The following is a 17,819-nucleotide window of genomic DNA, read 5'->3' on the forward strand; positions in this document are numbered from 1 at the left end:
GACTGGTCGGGGAGGCCGGGCAGGCGAGGCGAGGCCCAAAGAGGCTCATGGGAAAGGGGCACAGATCTGCTCGGCTTCTCAACCTGCACTTCTCAGGGACCCTGCCCTGATCTTAGCTTCCTGACTCAAGTCCAGAAACAGCCGTGGTTCTGTGACCGGCTGATGTCAGAAAGCAGGGGCAGGGGTGGTGAGCTGGGCACATTCCCAGGGGCGTCTTCTGCCACCGCAAGTTCGAGGCCTCCACACACTGTGTAAATACCGCTTAAGTCCTTGGGCCTTTGGGAATGTTCTTTCCAAAGTGAAAGTAACTGTGGGCATGGAAGGAAGAGCCAAGGTGCCTCCACCCACTTCCCTCTAGGTTCTTCTTTCCTGGCCTCAGAGTCCTCACTGGACCCAGGGATGGCTTTGGACCCTGCTCTGGGGTTTTACGACATCATCGGGGACGTGTGTGCCCATTGCCTGCCCTTGCAGGAAGGAGCTCCATCCCCCATGGGGACGCACAATGCCACCTGCACGCACCGTTCCTGGAGCAGCCGGCCCACCGCCCCGCCGTGGAGATGGGACTTACCACCACCATTTTTGTAGCACAGGTAGGGGAACCGCCAGACGTTGGCCAGGTCCACCGCAAAGCCAATGACTGAGAGGAGAAAGTCGATTTTCTTGCCCCAGGTCTCGCGCTCCTGGGTGTCCCCGAGGGTCTGGGGCGGGCTGACGAGGGTGGAGTTGGTGAGCTGCACCCCGTTCTGCTCCTTCAGCAGCACGAGCTCCACCTCCCTCGGGCCCACGGCGTTGGGCTCCTTAGCCGGGGCCACCAGGGACGACATGAGTCCCACCGGGCATTTGCTTTTACTCATGGGCGGACTTGGAGTCTAGGGATTCCGAACCTCTTTCCTGGTCTTCAGCCACCATGAAAAATAAACACACAGGAAGGCAGTGATTTAGCAGCCGGGACCACAGGCGCGCCGTGCAGAGGACAGAGACCAAGGCGTTTGCATTCACTCCTCTGGGAAGGAACACACGTTCCCAGCACCCAGCGTGGCCCAGCGGGCCGAGGAGGGGCGGGAGATGCTGGCTCCCACAGCTGGGGTTGGGGGTCCTCCAGACAGACACTCGCCTCTGGGCCCTCGTTCCCGGGCACGCTCTCCATTCCCGCCAAGGCGCAACGCCTGCACGACCTCTGACAATAATGCACAGGTGTGGCCTCACCTTCCACCACATTTCCAGAGAGTGATTTTACAGTCTCGGAACAGCACTCAATAGCCAGTGGCTACGCAAGTACTTACATATTCTTTATACTCAGCAATAAAATAAAGAGCAGAATTTATATGGTCAAAATCAGCCATAGTAATTGAAGTTTAAAAATAAGCATCACAACAGTTTCTTCAAAGAATCCTGCACAATCCACATTCACCTGTGCACACCTGAGGGCTGGACTGAGGCTGGGCCGGGCAATCATGTGCAAAGGATCCCCCAGAGCCCTGGGCGACACAGTGTCGTGGAGCACAGAGCCCACACGGCCAGGCCGGAGTGGCTCCCGGTGCTGGATCCCTGGCACCGCTGCAGCCTGGGGCAGGACGGCAGGTGCAGCCCCGAGGGCAAGGCTCCCCTGCACCCACCCGGTAAGCTGCTTCAGGCTCAGTGTATGTTCTGTGGCCTCTTCACCTCCTGGTGACAAACCCAACCTGCGCATTCGCTAGCTGTGGGGCTGGGGAGCAGGAGAGACTGGCCGGCAACGGGGTGCAGTCAGGAGAGAGGCACGTTGCAGAGATTGTAAATCTCAGGGCTTTTTGCTCTGACAATCGCCCTGCAGGCAAATCCGGGACCCTCCGCCGAAGTCCACCTCAACCTTCGGGCTGGGGGACCCAGTGCCTGAACTGAGGCCTCAGAGGCGAGGTTGAGTGAAGAAAGGCAAACGCAGCCTCGTGGAGACTGGAAAGCATCTTTCCTCACCACACCCAGGACAAGAGCGGGAGCCGGAGCTGGCTGTCAACTGGCGCCCGGCCCGGCCCCAACCAGCCAGGAAGCCCCACCGAGCTCCGCGCCCCTGCCCCCCGCCCCGTCTTGGACATCACAGACGAAACCCCACGACATGAAGCGGCGCTGGAGAAAATCGCCCCATCGTATCTGGCGTCTCCTCCCCCAGCGGCGGTGTCAGGCTGGACTAGGAGGAATTGGACCGTGGGCCCAGCCGCAGCCGCGCGTCGGCGGGAAGCCGGAGACCCCAGCCCCTGCCCACGTCGTCGTCCTCAGCCTGTGCACGCTGGGGGCCACGGGGGCGCCACCGGCCCTGCACCCCTCCCATGCACACCCCTCTCGGGCTCTGACGGTCTCGAGGGCCCCAAGTGGCGCTGTCGGGTCGCGCTCGGCACCCAACTGTTGGTGAATTTGGAGACGGCGCCGAACGCAGGACGCGGACCCCGACGGCGCCCGCTCTGCCCTGCCCATCTCGGCCCCGCCTTCGGGGTCTGCGCAGGGGGCGGCGCGGCCCCAGGATGCGCGGGGGGCGCCCGTGCGGGCAGCGACTCTGGCCCTACCTGTCCGCCCGGCCGGGGCTCTGCACGGGGTCCTGGCGCCGCGCGGTCCGGCCGCCGAGCGTCCGCGAAAGCTCGGGCTCCGCTGCGCTGGGCGGTCTCGGCCTCTGGGCTCTTATCGAGTCGCCGGGTCCGCCCCGCCCCGCCCGCCGTCGGGGTCGCCTCCCGTCCTGGCTCCGCCTCCGCACCGCCCCGGGTGGGCGGGGGACGAGCCCGGGCCGCGCCCCGCACCCCGCCCGCGGGGCCAGGAGAGCTGGGGAGGCGGCGGCGCGCTCCGGGCTGGAGGTCTGGCGCACCCGGAGCCTCGAGCGCGCGGGAGCCGGGGCTGCTCGGGGTCCCAGGTGTCGCGGACAGAGACGGGCGGTTTCCAGGGAGAACAGCCTGGGTGTCCCCCACCCCGGCCCGCACCCCTCGGGGGCCACACGCCTGCGCCTGCCTTCGGGGCTCCCAGACTTGCGGGTTCCAGCGACGCCAGAGCAGCGAGACGGCAGCGAGGGAGCCGCGCGGGGCCGGCCGGCTGAGCCCCGCTCCCCTGACCCCGACCCCGACCCCTGCTGCGACCGACCCCCACCCTAAGCCCGCAGCTGCCCCTCCTGTCGTCCGGCCCGGGGGACAATATCCTTCCCGACCTCCTCCTCCGCGCAGGTGTGGCCGGGGACCAGGGCTCTGTGGTCTGGGTGGCTTCGGGCAGCGTCCCCAGCCCCGCCGTGGCGACCGACCGGGGTTCCCTGCCCTTACCCGCAGGCTGGGTCCGGCCAGAGGGCTCTCCCTCCCTTCTTCGGCCGCAGCCCGGGCTCAGGGCCCCAAGGTACCCGCTCATTCGCTGGCGTCTGCCCCTGTGAGGGCAGTGGAGACAGGTCCTTTCGTGGCCCGGGCAGTGGGGGGCCCTGCGGTGTCCAGGACCTTGAGGAGGAGCCCAGCCTCACCGCCTGTGCCGGCATCTAGGCTCATCGGAGCCAAGGGGCCGGAATCACACTCCACTCGCTTCTCAAAGCAATTTCCTGAGACCGGCTGCCAAGCCAGGGGTCCACTCAGACCAACGGAGTCTGTCTTCTCTGAGGTGCCTCCAGGCAGGATTTCACATTCGGAGGGGAGGATGGAGCCTCCAGGCCACCCAGCAAGGCCTGTGTCTGGGTCTGGAGAAGGCACACGGTGAGTGGCTGTGCCCAGGCTCTGAGCATCCCTTCCCCGTGACCCTGAGCCGGGGCATTCCTCCCCGGCTGTCCCTCGATGTTCCCCACCGTGAGGACCCTGTTGTGGGCGTCCACACCCTCACAGCCGTGCAGGGGAGCTGTGTCTCTCTGTGCCCGGGCTGCTCAGTCCCCGTTTGCTCTGTGCCCCACCCTGCAGCCTCCCTGCCCTTTCCACATCCCTGACGCTGACTGTGGGGCCGGTCCAGGGCAGGTGGCTCCAGGGCAGAGGCAGGAGGGCTCAGGAGCTGTGCCTGCGGCTGAGCAGAACCCACAGTGACCAGGTGACTGTCTCGGTGCTCCCGGGGTTAAACCACAGACTGGAGCCTAAATGCCATAGTCGGGCTGGAACAACAAACATTTGCTCCCACAGTTCCAGGGCTGGGGAGTCCAGATCGAGCCTGGCCGGCTCAGTGCCTGGTGAGGGTCGGCTTGTGGGCTGCAGACAGGAGTTTCCTCCTTGTATCTTCCCACGGTCCCTGGGGCCTGTTTTTCTGTTTGCTTGTTTTTTTTTTTTATTTTTTATTTTTTGAGACAGTGTCTTGCTCTGTCAGCCAGGCTAGAGTGCAGTGGTGTCATCATAGCTCATGCATCTCCCACCTCGGCCTCCCAGGTAGCTCAGACTATAGGCAGGGGCAGCCATGCACGCCCAGATAATTTTTTGATTTTTTTTTTTGTAGAGACGGGGGCTTGCCCTGCTGCTCAGGCTGGTCTCTAACTCCTGAGCTCAAGCGATCCTCCACCGGCCTCCCAGAGTGCCGGGGTCACAGGTGTGAGCTGCCGCCTGCTCATAAGGGCAGCAATCGCATTCCCGAGGGGGGGCCCTCGTGACCTCATAACCTGCCAGAGGCCCCACCTCCTATCACCATCACATCAGGGGTGGGATTTCAAACTTGGGAACTTTGAGGGGTGGGGATTCAGAGCGGGACTCCAGGGAGGTGGTGGGGATGTGGGAGATGGGGGCTGGGATGCCACCTGGGATCACAGCGTGCCAGCCACGGCAGGGCTCAGCGGCACAGGCTTCAGGGAAAGGGACACAGGCCGTGGTGGGGCCCCAGTTGTGGGTGAAACCAACAAATCCCTCCCGAGGACAAGATGTGGGGGGGTCATTTAAGTAAAGGAACACAGGGTAGAACTGATGTTCAGATATTATGTAAAAAACACAGTCAGGGAAGGACTTATGAGCCCTGCAGGAGGGCAAGATCGTGACCCCAACCTACGGGGTGCAAGGCAGGAGCCAGCAGCAGCAAGTGCCGGCCCCACGCACGCTGGGGGCAGCCTCTCCTGCTGACGTGTGACACGCACTCAGGGCAGGCACCGGCCACTGACGCACAGAGAGTGCAGGGCAGGGGTGCCGTGCGGCCAGCACACACCTGTGACGTGCACCTGGGTGAAGACAAAGAACATTCCTCCTTCCAGGAGCCCCCACCCAGCACCACCCCGACTTCAGGACATAGGAGCTCTGCCTGCTCGCAGAGCCAGGCAACCGTGGGAGCCCAGAGGACAGAGAGAAAGCAGAGCTGCCCAGGGCCGCGTCCCCGGCCTTCCACGATGGGGACGCTCTCTGGAGTTGCACAGGCGGGATCAGTGTGGCTGCGAGCTGATTAAAGCTGACTGCACGCTGCCCTTCGCATGCCTGGAGCTTCGCCCTGCCTGCCAGGCTCGCTCATCGCGGGGCGCTCTGGGGGGCTGCTGGCTCAGGGCCCCTGAGGGACAGGTGCAGCCGCAGAGCACCTGCACTTCCTGTGCCCTCGGTGGGGTCGCTGTGCCTGTGTGGGACTCACTGCAACTGCGGAGCCCTGGCTGCCCACAGCCGTGCAGAGAGAGCCCCCAGCCTCGCGTGCCCCCGGGGGGCCTCGGTGCCAGACGTTGCCCTGGGCCTGTCTCCGCAGCGGCATCGGAGAGGACAGGCCTGGCGGCGCACGCTCAGATGGGCAGCGTGTGTCCTCAGAGGAAGCCCGCGGGAGCCTGGCTCAGGCCCGCAGACAGCGGCCTCTGGCTGGCGCGGGGAGTGGGGAGGGGCCCGGGCTGCTTCATGAGGACTCCCCCCCAGCCCCGCCCGGGCCTGTGGATGGGACCCTCGATGAGCTGTACTAAACCCCTGTTGCCCAGGTGTGCAGGCCGGGCCGAGGCGGGCCTGGACACAGGGCCCATGAGGTCAGACCCCAGGCCCTGCCCGGGAGTGACAGAACCGCCCCGAGGGAGGCCTGCCCGCCCCTGGTCCCTCTCTGAGGAGTTCCAGGGGAGGGACGGCACGGCCCCCCCCCGCACACCTCTCCCTCTGGGCAGGATCCTCGAAGCCCCGTCTCCCTTTCTGGGTACCTCCAGCCCTGATGAGCCGCGTGACGGGCTCTCTGGAGCCACCAGGGACTCTGAGAAGCTGTTGTCTACTGCTGGCTGCCAGTGAGCTCGGGCCCCCAGGAGTAGGGAGACCCCACTCACGTGTGCTTCTGTCCCTGAGCCCCCACGTGGGGAAGCCCCCGCAGGCCAGGCCTACCCGTCCACGCTGCTCTGCCGTCTCCACGCCGCAGGCCTCTCGGGGGCTGGTGTGACCCCGGCTACTGCATCTCTGTCCTGTTCTGTGCTGCTGGCTGTCCTGGGTGACGGGGCACGTCCACACCACATCCCACAGCACGGAGCCCGGAAGCCTGGAAAATGGTTTCCCAAATGCCCTCGCCAGCGGGGTTCGGTCTAAACCCGGCAGAGGGTCCCCGTGGCCCAGGTAGCCGGGGCTCTCGCCTGCCTCAGGAGGTAGAGTCGGGGAGGTCCTCCCAGGGCCGCAGTGTGCCGGTGCGAGTCTTACATCCCTTTGGCCGAGGAAACGGCCTGGGCTGTGGTCTGCACTGACCCAGAGGCTGTGGCCAGTGCTTTGCCTGCACAGTGAGAAACTTCAAGGAAGGCAGATTTCATGATTATTTATATACAGAATTTTAAGGGATTTACAACATAACTACTAGAATTAGTAAGTGACTTTAGCAAGGTTACAGTAAGTGAATTTGGCAGGGTCTCAGCGTAGTTGACACGGACCACGTTGCTGCAGGCACCAGTAGCTAATCCCTTTTTACTGGGGAGTGGTTTTCCGTCGTGTGGATATCGAGCGATTTATCCACTCACCTGTTGATGGACATCCGGCCATTACGAGTAAAACCACTATGAACATTTGTGTGCAAGTCTTTATGGACATAGGCTCCCATTTCTCCTGGGGAAGTACTTCGTGCTGTTACATTGTTTTGTAACGTAGTTGTATCATTTTGAATTTCCATGAACAGTAGATGGGAATTTCAGTCACCCCACATCCTCCTCACTGCTGAGTATGGTCAGTCCCTCTAATTTTAGATGTTCGGATATGTTTATAGTAATGTCTCATTATGGTTTAAGTTTGCATTTCTCTAATGACTGAACAACAACTTTTTATGTGTTTAGTTGCCATCAGTATAATTTCTTGTGAAGTATCTATGTTCACATCTTTTGCACATTTGGGTTGTTTTATTATTATTGAGTTCTGAAAGTTCTTTACATATTCTGGATACAAGTCCTTTATCAGATAGGCACTTTGCAAATATTTGTCCCAATCTTGGATTGTCTTTTCATTGTCTTAATAGAGTCTTTCAAAAAGAAGTTATTAATTTTGATAAAGTCCAATTTATCAATTTTTTCTTTTATGAATCCTACTTTTAGTGTTATATTGAAGAAACCTTTACCCAACCCAAGATCACAAAGATTTTCCCTTAAGTTTTCAAATTATAGATTGTACATTTATGTATATGATCCATTTGAATTAATAGGGTGAAGATATACATTATGTTACACCCGAATATCCACTCGTCAGCACCACTGTGGACGGGACAAGCCTCTCTGCACTGAGTTGCTTTTGCACCTCTGTGGAAACATCAGTTGGACATGTACATAAGGGTTTATTTCTGGACTCTGTTTTATTGATGTGGTCACCTGATTTGATCCCAAACCACGCCTGCTACGGACCAAGCTGCGTCCTCTCCCCGCCCTCCCCGCTCTGGGCCCGGGTATTTTGTCCAGGAGCGCAGGCGGACTAGGACCACGCTCGCTCCCCGACTCCCTTCCTCTCCACAGGGACCAGGTCCTGGCCAGGTGGCCCACGCTGGGCCCGAACTCCTGGGCAGGAGCGACCCTCCCGCCCCAGCCTCCCCATAGCTGGGATGACAGGCACGGGCCACTGTGCCTGCTGTGTCACCACCTCAGTTACGGTGGCTTCGTAACACACGTTCAGGTCCAGTAGTGTAGGTCATGCCACTTTGCTGTTTGGGCTATTCTGGGTCTTTTGCTTTTCATACAAATTTTAGAATCTACTTTTCAATTCCTATAAAGATGCCTCCTGGGATGTTCCAGGTGGAGGCTGCCATTGGCTTGTGGCCTTTGTCTGTCTCTGGTGAGACTGTCAGTGCTTAAATTCCCATCTGAGTTCCACTCGAGCTGAATTCCATAAAGTCTGTTATGTTGTGGTTTGTTTACATTTGGTTCAAAATATTTTCTAATTTCTCTTTTGATTTCTTCTTTGACACATTGTTATTTAGATTTGTGACCAGCTTCTAAATATTTGAGGATTTTGGGGATATATTTCTTAGATTTTTTTCCAGATATATTCATTATGTTGCTATCAAAGTTATTTGCCCTTTTTGTTAAGAACACACTTTATATCACTTGAATCCCTTTAATTCATTGAGGTTCATTTTACGCCCAGACTGTTATCTATCTTGCTAAGTTCTTCACAGGCACTTGAAAAGAGTGTGCATGCTGCTATTATTGGGTGAACTGTAATATAAACATCAAATATATAGTGCAAACATCAAACAGGTGAAGCTCGTTCGTACTGTTTCTCAAGGTTTCTATATCCCCAAAAATTTCTGTGTATTTGCCCTGACAATACAGGTAAAGAGCTGTTGGAATACCCCAGTGTAATAGTGTAGACGGCTCTATTTCTCCTCCCAGTTCTACCAGTTTTGGCTGAATTTATTTGAAGCTCTGTTATTAGGCACATAAACATTTGGACTGTTATGTCCTCTTGGTGACCTGACTCCTTTATCATGATGCGGCCTTGCTTGGACCTAATATCTCTGCTCTGAAATGGACTTTGTCTGATACCAAAACAGCCCTTCAATGCCCTTCTGATTAGTGTTAGAACAGGTGTCTTCCCCGTCCTTTTCCTTTTAACCTATTTGTGTCTTTATAGTTAAAGTGTGTTTTTATAGAAACTGTATAGTTGGCTTTTGCCTTTATATAAAATTTGACAATTTCTACTTTGTTTTTTTTTTTTTTTTTTTTTGAGACAGAGTCTTGCTCTGTTGCCCAGACTGGAGTGCAGTGGCATCATCACAGCTCACAGCAGCCTCAAACTTCTGCCTCAAGTGATCCTCCTGCCTCAGCCTCCCAAGTAGCTGGGACTACAGGTGCCTGGCTAATTTTTCTATTTTTGGTAGAGCCAGGGTCTCACTATGTTGCTCAGGCTGGTCTTGAACTCCTGGCCGCAATTGATCCTCCCGCCTCGTCCTCCCAAAGTGCTGGGATCACAGGTGTGAGCCACTGCGCCTGGCCTCTGGTTGCTGTTTAAAGATTTTTCTCTTTATCGTTAGTTTTAAGCATTATGATACGCCGTGCTGTGGTTTCCTTCATGGTTCCTGTGCTTGGAGTTCATTGAGCTCCTTGTGTATTTGCTCTATCAATACTGGGAAAGAGCTGCTGGAATACCCCAGTGTGACTGTGTAGACGGCTCTATTTCTCCCCACAGCTCTATCCGTTTTTGCTGAATTTATTTTGAAGCTCTGTTATGAGGCACATAAACATTTGGACTGTATAATTTACATCAAATTTATGTCTTCAAATCATGTTTTCTTTCCCCTTCTTCTTTGGGGACTCCAATGTCACATATCTTAGGTGGCTTGAAGTCTCTAGCTTGAGGTTAAGCCCTCGTTGCTTGATATATTTTAAGCTGCGCTATACCGAGGCTCAGTTCAATTTCTTGTCTTTTTTCCCTGTTTTGTTCTGACAGTTTACACTGCTCTCTCTGTCCTCATGTTCATTTACCGTCCCCTTCTGAGACGTTAAATCCACCCTAATCCTGACCAGTGTATTCTGCATCTCAGACATCGTAGTTTTCATCTCTAGATTTTAGATTTGCATCTTTTTAAAAACACCTTTCACGTGTCCATGAAACGTACTCCATCTTGCCTCTGGCGAGTCTCTGAGCAGCGTGACGGTTACGGTGGCTGCCGAGACCTCTGCTCACGCCACCATCGCGCCACGCCTGGGTCTGTCCTGTTGGTCATGGGCCACGTTTCGTAGCATTTTTGCATCGTGGTAGTTTCCGACTGAACGCCAGAGTAGTGCATTTCACCCTGTCGGGTGGTGGGGACTACCGTGTCCCTGGGAACCGTCCGGGACTTCTAGAGCCTTGTTTTTGGCAGCAGGTAAGTTACTTATAAACAGTTCGGCCATTTTGGTCAGGCTTTGCTGTTAAGCTTTGCTCAGCTGGGCCGGAGCAGCATTTTACAGGGTTAATGTTTCTTCCTCGTTGGGGCAAAACCCATCTGAGCTTCCCACCCGACCACCTGCGTTTCGCGGGGAGGGCAAACCTCATCTCTGTTCCTCTGTCTTGGCCGGAAGCAAAAGATGGATTCATTTGCTGTTGCCAAGTTGAGGAGAATAATCAGCACCTCGCAGCCCTGACAACGGGGCAGGACGGAGACCGGCTGTGCCCGTCCGCGCCGACGCTCCCGCCACCGTCCCCGGCAGAGGCTGCCTCGCGCAGTTACGTGGGTGCGAGGCTCGGTCCTGCCTTTAGATGAGGGGGCCACGCTCTGTATGATTTACTGTTCTCAAATTCACCTGCAGCCGAGCACAGGGTGTGTTTTGTGAGCGCTTGAAATGGTGAGTCAGTCAGTTTGGTAAACAGAGTTGTTCAAATTTTCTACATAATTACGTCTCCCCCCACCGGTGGCTCTGTTATTACTGAGAAAATCGTGTTAAAATCTCCACTGATGCTGATTTATTTCTCCTTCTGATCCTGTCATTTTTGCTTAAAATGTCTTAAGCTGTGTACACGCGCCTTCAAGATTACTGTGACTTCCAGTCGAACTGAACCTTTTTGCACCGAGACATGTCTGGACCTCACTCCGGTCTGTCTCCTCCTCTGAACGTGCTCTCAGAACACACCCATCGTGCCACACCCGCCTCTGCGGCTGCCTTTGCAGGTTATAAACGCGTTTCCCGTCCTGTGATTGCCAGTCTGTGTTTCAGCAGTCCATAGTCGGGTACTTGACTTTTTACTTAGCCTAACAGCCGTCCTTCAGGAGTTTTCGGTCTATATTTTATGTGTTGATCCGATTGCATTAAGTTTACCGCTTTGCTGTTTGTTTTAAATTTATGTTATCAGCCCGTGGATCCTCTCTTCTTTCTTTCTTGCTTAGTTTGGTTAATATTGAAATCAACCAGAGCTCCGGTTCTGTTTTCTTGGGCCGAGACAACACGCGCCGTAGCCCACCGCGGTCCATCTGTGCGGAAGTGCAGTTTGCGCCGGGTCCCCCATCGCTGCCTGTGGAACGTGGGCGTCGTTGGCAGCGCCATCTCACCTTCTGCTTTCTTAGAAACGTCTTGCCCCAAGTCTTGAAAGGCGTTCTTTCAGCACAGAATTCTCGGCTGACTGCGTCAGTGTTTGACCTTGGGGGCCCCCAGCTGTCGGGCTGTGACGTCCTCACCCTGCTCCCTGACGGAAGCGCTTTCTCTCCCGTGGCTTTCCGCGTGTCCTCGGTCCCGGTGGCTCCCGCGCTGTGCTCCGCGCTGCCGTGCTGGACTTGCGTGTGCTTATTCTGCCTGGTGCTTACTGAGCTTCTGGAGGTCCGCCTTTGTAGATTTGGAAAATTCTGGCCATTATTTTGTCAAATAAAGTTTGTGTTCTGCCCTCCTGCCCCGGGGCTCCAACTGGGCGTGGAGGACCCCTCGGCCTTGCCCCCGGGGCGCTCACGCCTTGTCTCTCCGCCTGCTCTCTCCCTGAGCTCCGCCGGGGTCGCACGCGGCCGCCTCTCCAGGCTCGCTGGTGTTTCCTCTCGCAGCGTCCTGTCAGGGGATGGCAGTATGGTGACGTCGGCCACCTCCTCCTAGCCAACTCATCTCCTTGGCAGAGTCAGGCACACGGGGCCTCGCAGTAGGGGGACAGGGACCCACAGCGCAGGCTGACAAACCAACAGCCCGGGCTCACGTGGTCATCGCCGAATTCCCGGCTTGTCAGAAGCTCCGTCCAGCCTCAGCCCCCGTGTGGCTCCTCTCCTGGCAAGGACCAGCTGGTCACGCAGGCCCCGCCCACCACGGAGGGGACTGTCTCCTCGTGTCACACACCTGTTCCAGAGGCGGACGGGTCTTCTCTGCCATCAGTGCTTCTGCCAGTGCCACCTGTGGACCCACGTGGTTCCTTCACTGTTGCCCACCTCTGGTCACACTGCTGAGGGATTTGTTCCGCGGCAAAGGCAGCGTGGCAGCGGCACACGCGCAGAGTCCCTTTCCGCCAAGTTCCCCGCCACCCAGAGGCAGCTGTTGTGCTGGCACAGAGGGATGACTTCTTGCAACTTTGGGGAGACAGCCTCAGGGATGTGACAGTGTGTGGACCAGCACACGGAGCCACCTCACAGCTGAACAACATCTGTAACACCAAGGGTGGGACCAGGAATGGCTCTTGTCACCACCATATCCAGCAGTCACCGCAGGGGGGTTTGTGTTACTGTCAAAACATCCCGACCCTCCTTGGGGCGGCCCTCCTCACGGGGTTACGTGTCCCCGCCTGCGGCCTTCGGGTGTGGCTGTGTGGCTCGCTCTGGCCAGTGAAATGGGTGGGATTGACGTGTGTTAGTTCTGCATCTAGTGTGTGGTTTGTCACCTCTCTTGTCCCTGTGCTACGTGACTGGCAGAGTCTGGGGGGGCTGCTCTGCCAGGCAGGGGAACGATGATGCTGACACCGAGCTGATGCCCCCCCAGAAAACTGGTGACAACCCCTCTTTTGCTGTCCCCCATGTGCGGGTGGGATGTCTGTCACTGCAGCAGAGCCGGCCCACGCGGACTGACGCTCCCACTCTCGTTTTCCCTGTTCTCTGCAACACCCGGCTCTTCTGCTTTCAAGGTCTTAGTTCCCAAGGTGGGGACAGTCCTCCTGGGGCCACCTGGCCGTTCCCTGCACCACGAGCTCAGGCCACCACCAGCTACGGAGGCTGCTCACGTGGCTGATCTCACAGGGAGGAGAGTGTCCTGTCTCGGATGGGACGACTCGTGCCAATGACGGGGCTGCTGTCACCGTCTTTGGAACCCAGGACGCTCGCTGGGCACTTCTGGGAACTCTCATGACGAAACTGTGACTGAGAAAGGCAAGATGATGAAGGCTTCAGACCCTTGGAGTGAAAGTTGAACCCTCTCACGAGGTGCATGGTGGGGCCAAGGAAGTAACAGCGGCAGGTGGTGGGAGGGGTTGTCGCCACCAACCATGATCTAACCAGGGACGCACATGGGGCGGCAGTGAGTGTGCAGACCGTGCCCCCAGCTTGGTTTGGGGGTGCGTGTGCATGTGGGTGTGTGTGTGTGAGCAGCGTGCCATCCTGCTGGGGGTACGTGTGCGTGTGTGTGTGTGACATGCATGCCATCCTGCCAACCACGCACCTTCCCACCTCCCAGCAGCCTACTGCTCTACACAGGCAACGTTGGTGGTGAGCTCTGGGACGTGGTTGCTGTCAGGGCACACCCAGGCGGGTTTCTGACGGTCCCAGCGTGAACGTCCCCCAGAGGGGGACAGGAAGACTCACAGGACTCGACTTTTCTGGGCAAAGGTAAGAGCGTCTGTGTCTGGAGGAGCGGCCAGCCGTGGGCTGGGCCACGTGCAAGGCGTGCGTCTGTGCGTGTCCGCCGCGTGGCGGTCTGGCCCTGCTGCCCTGCGCACGCTGTGCTCTGCTGCAGGGCGGGGACCCTCCCTCGGCTGCTCTCTGGTGGGGGCAGCGAGCGGGACAGGGCAGGTGGCGAGGGGGACGGGGAGGGAGGGGCAGGCTGACCCTCCCCACCTCTGGGTTCTGGCGAGTTTCCAGAGCTGAAGTAGAAGCCATGTTCACTCCCGTGTGAGAGCGGGGAGCGGGTCGCTGCACCTCACTCCTGCACAGCCTGGTCCCATCGCTGGATGGCGGAGCGGAGAGCTGGAGAAGCTGAGGCACGTGCGGTGACAACCACCCGTCCCGCAGAGCCCCCGTGTGCACGCACACGGCCCAGCCGTCCCCTCTCCTCCGGCCTTTCCCAGCTGATGCTTAGCGAGAGCTTCAGCCCAGCTTTGAATGGGAAACGTGCACAGTGTGTCTTTGTTTTACCTGCTCTTTACCTAAGAAACTTAAACATATTTAACCTTTTTAAAAGGCGATGTTCATTTATTATATTAAAGATGGCAAATGCATAAAAGCACGATGAAGGGAATAAAAACTGAAATGTCATTTTGGTGCACAGACTTCCCCTCCTCCCTGAGAGGTGGGGCCACGCAGACCTGCCTCTCTGACCTGCTTTCCTGAACAATATAGTTGTCATCCGATCCTTAGAGCTGGTGGCTACAGAAACTTGATTTTTCATGTTAAGTGTTTGGGAGTGTAACTCATTAGCTCTATTTCTCTTACTTCTATTTCTAAATCTTTTGCTGATTTCATAGGACTGAACGCAAGACCCCTTTTTCTTTCTGCCTGACAAACACACTTAGGGTCACACGCTTTGTCTGGAGACACTGCAGGAAATCAACTCACAGGTCGCAGACGGCCACCCACGTCTGAGTCCTGCAAGGGGTCGCTGCCGCCCACGTGACGTCAGACCCTCCAGAGCAACCTTTGCCACAGGAAGGCTTTTCCTGCAGAATTTCAGTTACCCTGTTTTCCCCACATGCTAGAGCCGCAGTAAGGAAGCCCTGGGCTGGGTCTCCGGTCAGTGTCAGAAATGCCTGCCGTCTTTTCATCAACCCCATGCAACACACCCGCGAGTACACAAGACTGTAAGTTTTATTCATTCCACTGAAAATCCAAAGTTCTTTGCGAGGCGACCGGCCGTGACCTCGGGTCCCCACAGGGCCCTGCAGCCAGCCGCGCACTATGTACATTCACAGCTCTGAACGCCCGCGGGCTCGGCGCTACTGCGCGAGAGAAAAGAGAATCAGGAGGAACAAACATCCACTCGAGTCTGTGTATCAGGGTTGTTTTCCTGAAAATGCGTGGTGCATTTCACTCAGAACCCGTCATGCCCAGACCTCGGGGCAGGAAGCCGCCCGGCCTCCCCCCCAGAATATCTTAGTTCATTGACCCCTTCATTGGCCATTTATGGGCTTTTCTCTTTTAGGAACAAACCTTTATGCATATTCTATAGCTATAAAATAACTGCTGCTCGCTGCCAAGGCTGCGTTAGGGAGTCTCCGCATCCAGCGAGCCCAGACCGGCCCTGCTCCCGCCCCTCAGTCCTGGCGGACGCGGACCTCTCCGAGGTTAGCAAACATCTCCTCCTGCACTTACTGGCCTGGTGGTCACTTTCTACAGAGATGCCCCAAATAGAAAAACCGATTCATCTCAGAAATAAAAAAATGTTTTTCCAAAGAAACCCAGAGGCTTTGCTTTAGGAACCAAACTAAAGTCTACGGTTATTATTGTGCTTTAGGGATAGTTTCTAATTAAGCCATAAAAAACGATGAAAAAGGTGATGGCATGAAGCTAAAGGTCACGCCAACACGTGCCCGACCCCGCTGCCTGCAGGCGCCTTCCTCTTCGATCCTAAGAGGGGACCAAGTGCTCGCTCCCAGGGAGACAGTGCTGCAGGGAGGAGCCGTCTGGCCGCCAGACACCCTCGTGGCCCCCCCACGCCGCCCCCTCCACACGCTCCGGCTGCGCTCGCCCCTCCCACGGGAAGGTCAGCCCACTCGGGGCTGCCCCCTCATCGCTATGGAAACCGAGGAGAGGCAGCGGCCGCGCGTCCAAGGGGACCCGCCGTGCGCCCCACGGGTGGGGGAGGGAGCGCCCGTCTGGCCCCCAGTCCCTCGGTCCGCGGCCCGGGGCACCGACACCCCAGCCGCCGGCTGCCAGCCGTGACCCCGCCTGATGCGTTTGCCAACATTCAGTGCGTTGATTGCAGTTTGAGCTACAATGAAGTAGGTTGCGTCATATTGAAACAGAAATACCAAATCGGTAACGTCTATAAAAAAGAGGGGTATTTGAAAAGGATTAAGAAAAGCAGAAAAAGTATTTTGGGGCCAGGAGTTTGTGGCCAACACCCCCGCCCCCCACACCCCCGGCCCAAACGGGAGGGGAGGACGGGCTTTACCCGGCAGAGAGAGGCGACAGGGATTTAGGCCAAAGCCCAAAACAGCTTCGGATGCCATCAAAAAAAGGCCTATAAATAAATATTCTCTGACCTTAAAAGGAAAAATGAAGTAGAAAAACAATTTTCTTTTTTTAAAAATGTGGAATGTTTCCTGAAGTACCTAAATGAAATTTATAAAATACTCGCGAGTTCCCGCACAAATATAGAAATGTTTAAAAATCAGACGACGCGGCCACGCTGTGACCCACGGAGGTGGGCGGGGCTCCGCGGCCGGCGCAGGCGGCAGGTGGCAGGTGCCGCGCAGGTGCGTCGCGCGCGCACACAGGAGCCCCGCCCCGCGCAGAGGGCGCCCCGCCCGGCACCGCACGTTCTGTCCTCCCGAACTCCCCGCGCCCAGCGTCCCACCGCCGCTCTGGAGCGGAGACTCTTCGCAAAGACACAAAGGAAAACCACCCCCGTCTTCCGGAACCCGGGCTGGAGGCGCCGGGACCGCAGCAGCGGGAGTGAGACCCAGACTCGCAAGCAGCGGCCGGTCTCCCGCAGCCGCGGCCTAGTCCAGTTTCTTGCGGAAAGGCCTCCTGCCAGCGTCCGAGCCGTCGGGGCTGAAGTCGGTGCAGAAGCCGTTGGGGGTTGGCGCGGGCGGCGTCTGCGCACAGCTGTCGAAGCGCGTCCGGTCCGGATACAAGTACTGCTCCGCGAAGTCGGGGTACGCTTCTGCAAACCGGCTGAAGTCGGCTGGAAAGACAAAGGCACCTTTGGTTACTGGGGTCTCGGGGGAGCAAACGCCTGGAATCTGGGGGCTCCTTTCCCTGGGCCCCCGCGCCACGCACCCTCCTCGCGTTAGACTCGTGTGTCGGTGCTTTGGGAGGGAAGAGAACTCGCACTCAGCTCCTCTTTGCTGTGCACGAAATCGTCCTGAAAACACAGGGCAGCCCACCGTGTCCTGTGAGCTAGTCCTGCTTTGGGGAAGAGCTAAAGCGAGCTTGTGATTTTGAATTCGGCAGGCGCGTCCTGGGTACTTGGCACTCCTGGTTTAGGGGCGAGGCCGAGCGTCCAGGCAGCGATCTGACCACCTGCGCGGGGTGCGCGGATCACACGCGCGGCAGCCCTGGGGGCCGAGAGCGAGGGCACCCTCCACGCCCCCCGGGCCGTGCCCTCCACGGGCCCGCGTGCGGTTCTGCAGAGAGGTTTGGTGGCCCTCAGAGGACTGAGGCAGAGGGCTGTGGAGACACTCAGAGCCCGGCCGCCTCGCAGAAAACCCCAGAAAGGCTTTCACTGGGCAGTCTGCGGCGGGTGCCCGCTCGCCACACAGCAGCAGCAGAACCCGAACGCACCAAGGCGCGGCGCCCACCTTCCACCTCACACACACCCACACGCACACGTCTGACACCTGGGTGCAATTCTGAAAACACACCCAGATGTGAACAACAGCCATTTCAGAGATTTCCTGTCTTCTGAGCAAATGCCTACTTGCTCTCGTCCTGTTTTTAGGGACGACACACACAGAAAGGAGTCAGGGCTGCCTCTGCACAAGCTCTCGGTCTCGTGCTGGCTCCGGGCGCCCTGGTCAGATGCAAGCGTTTCCCTGAGAGTCGGCCCGGCCCTTCCAGCCTCCCCGGACGCCCCACGCCCTGTGCTGCCCTCGGGTTTTCTCACGTCAGGCTTCCAGGGGGCAGGAACGTGCAGAGAAGTCCCCGCAGCGAGCCAGCTCCACAGGCCAGGTGTGGACGTCCCTCCCTCCCCTGGCGGGACCCTGACCTGG

The 17,819-nt window shown here is 57.7% G+C and overlaps 2 protein-coding genes across 2 annotated transcripts in view; both read right to left on the reverse strand.

Annotated features, from left to right (window-relative positions):
- The window catches only part of SLC6A3 (solute carrier family 6 member 3), a 37,659-nt gene extending 36,805 nt beyond the window's left edge, over positions 1-854 (reverse strand). Inside the window, exon 1 of the mRNA XM_045565710.1 lies at positions 569-854. Within this exon, the coding sequence (XP_045421666.1) occupies positions 569-854 (286 nt within the window). The remainder of the gene's footprint in view (positions 1-568) is intronic.
- Positions 855-16,512: 15,658 nt separating this feature from the next.
- LPCAT1 (lysophosphatidylcholine acyltransferase 1) overlaps positions 16,513-17,819 on the reverse strand; it is a 41,117-nt gene continuing 39,810 nt past the window's right edge. Inside the window, exon 14 of the mRNA XM_045565859.1 lies at positions 16,513-16,792. Coding sequence (XP_045421815.1) covers positions 16,608-16,792 — 185 coding nt within the window. The 3' untranslated portion in view covers positions 16,513-16,607. The remainder of the gene's footprint in view (positions 16,793-17,819) is intronic.

The sequence above is a fragment of the Lemur catta genome, chromosome 12 (genome assembly GCF_020740605.2).
Source record: "Lemur catta isolate mLemCat1 chromosome 12, mLemCat1.pri, whole genome shotgun sequence".
NCBI lineage: Eukaryota > Metazoa > Chordata > Mammalia > Primates > Lemuridae > Lemur > Lemur catta.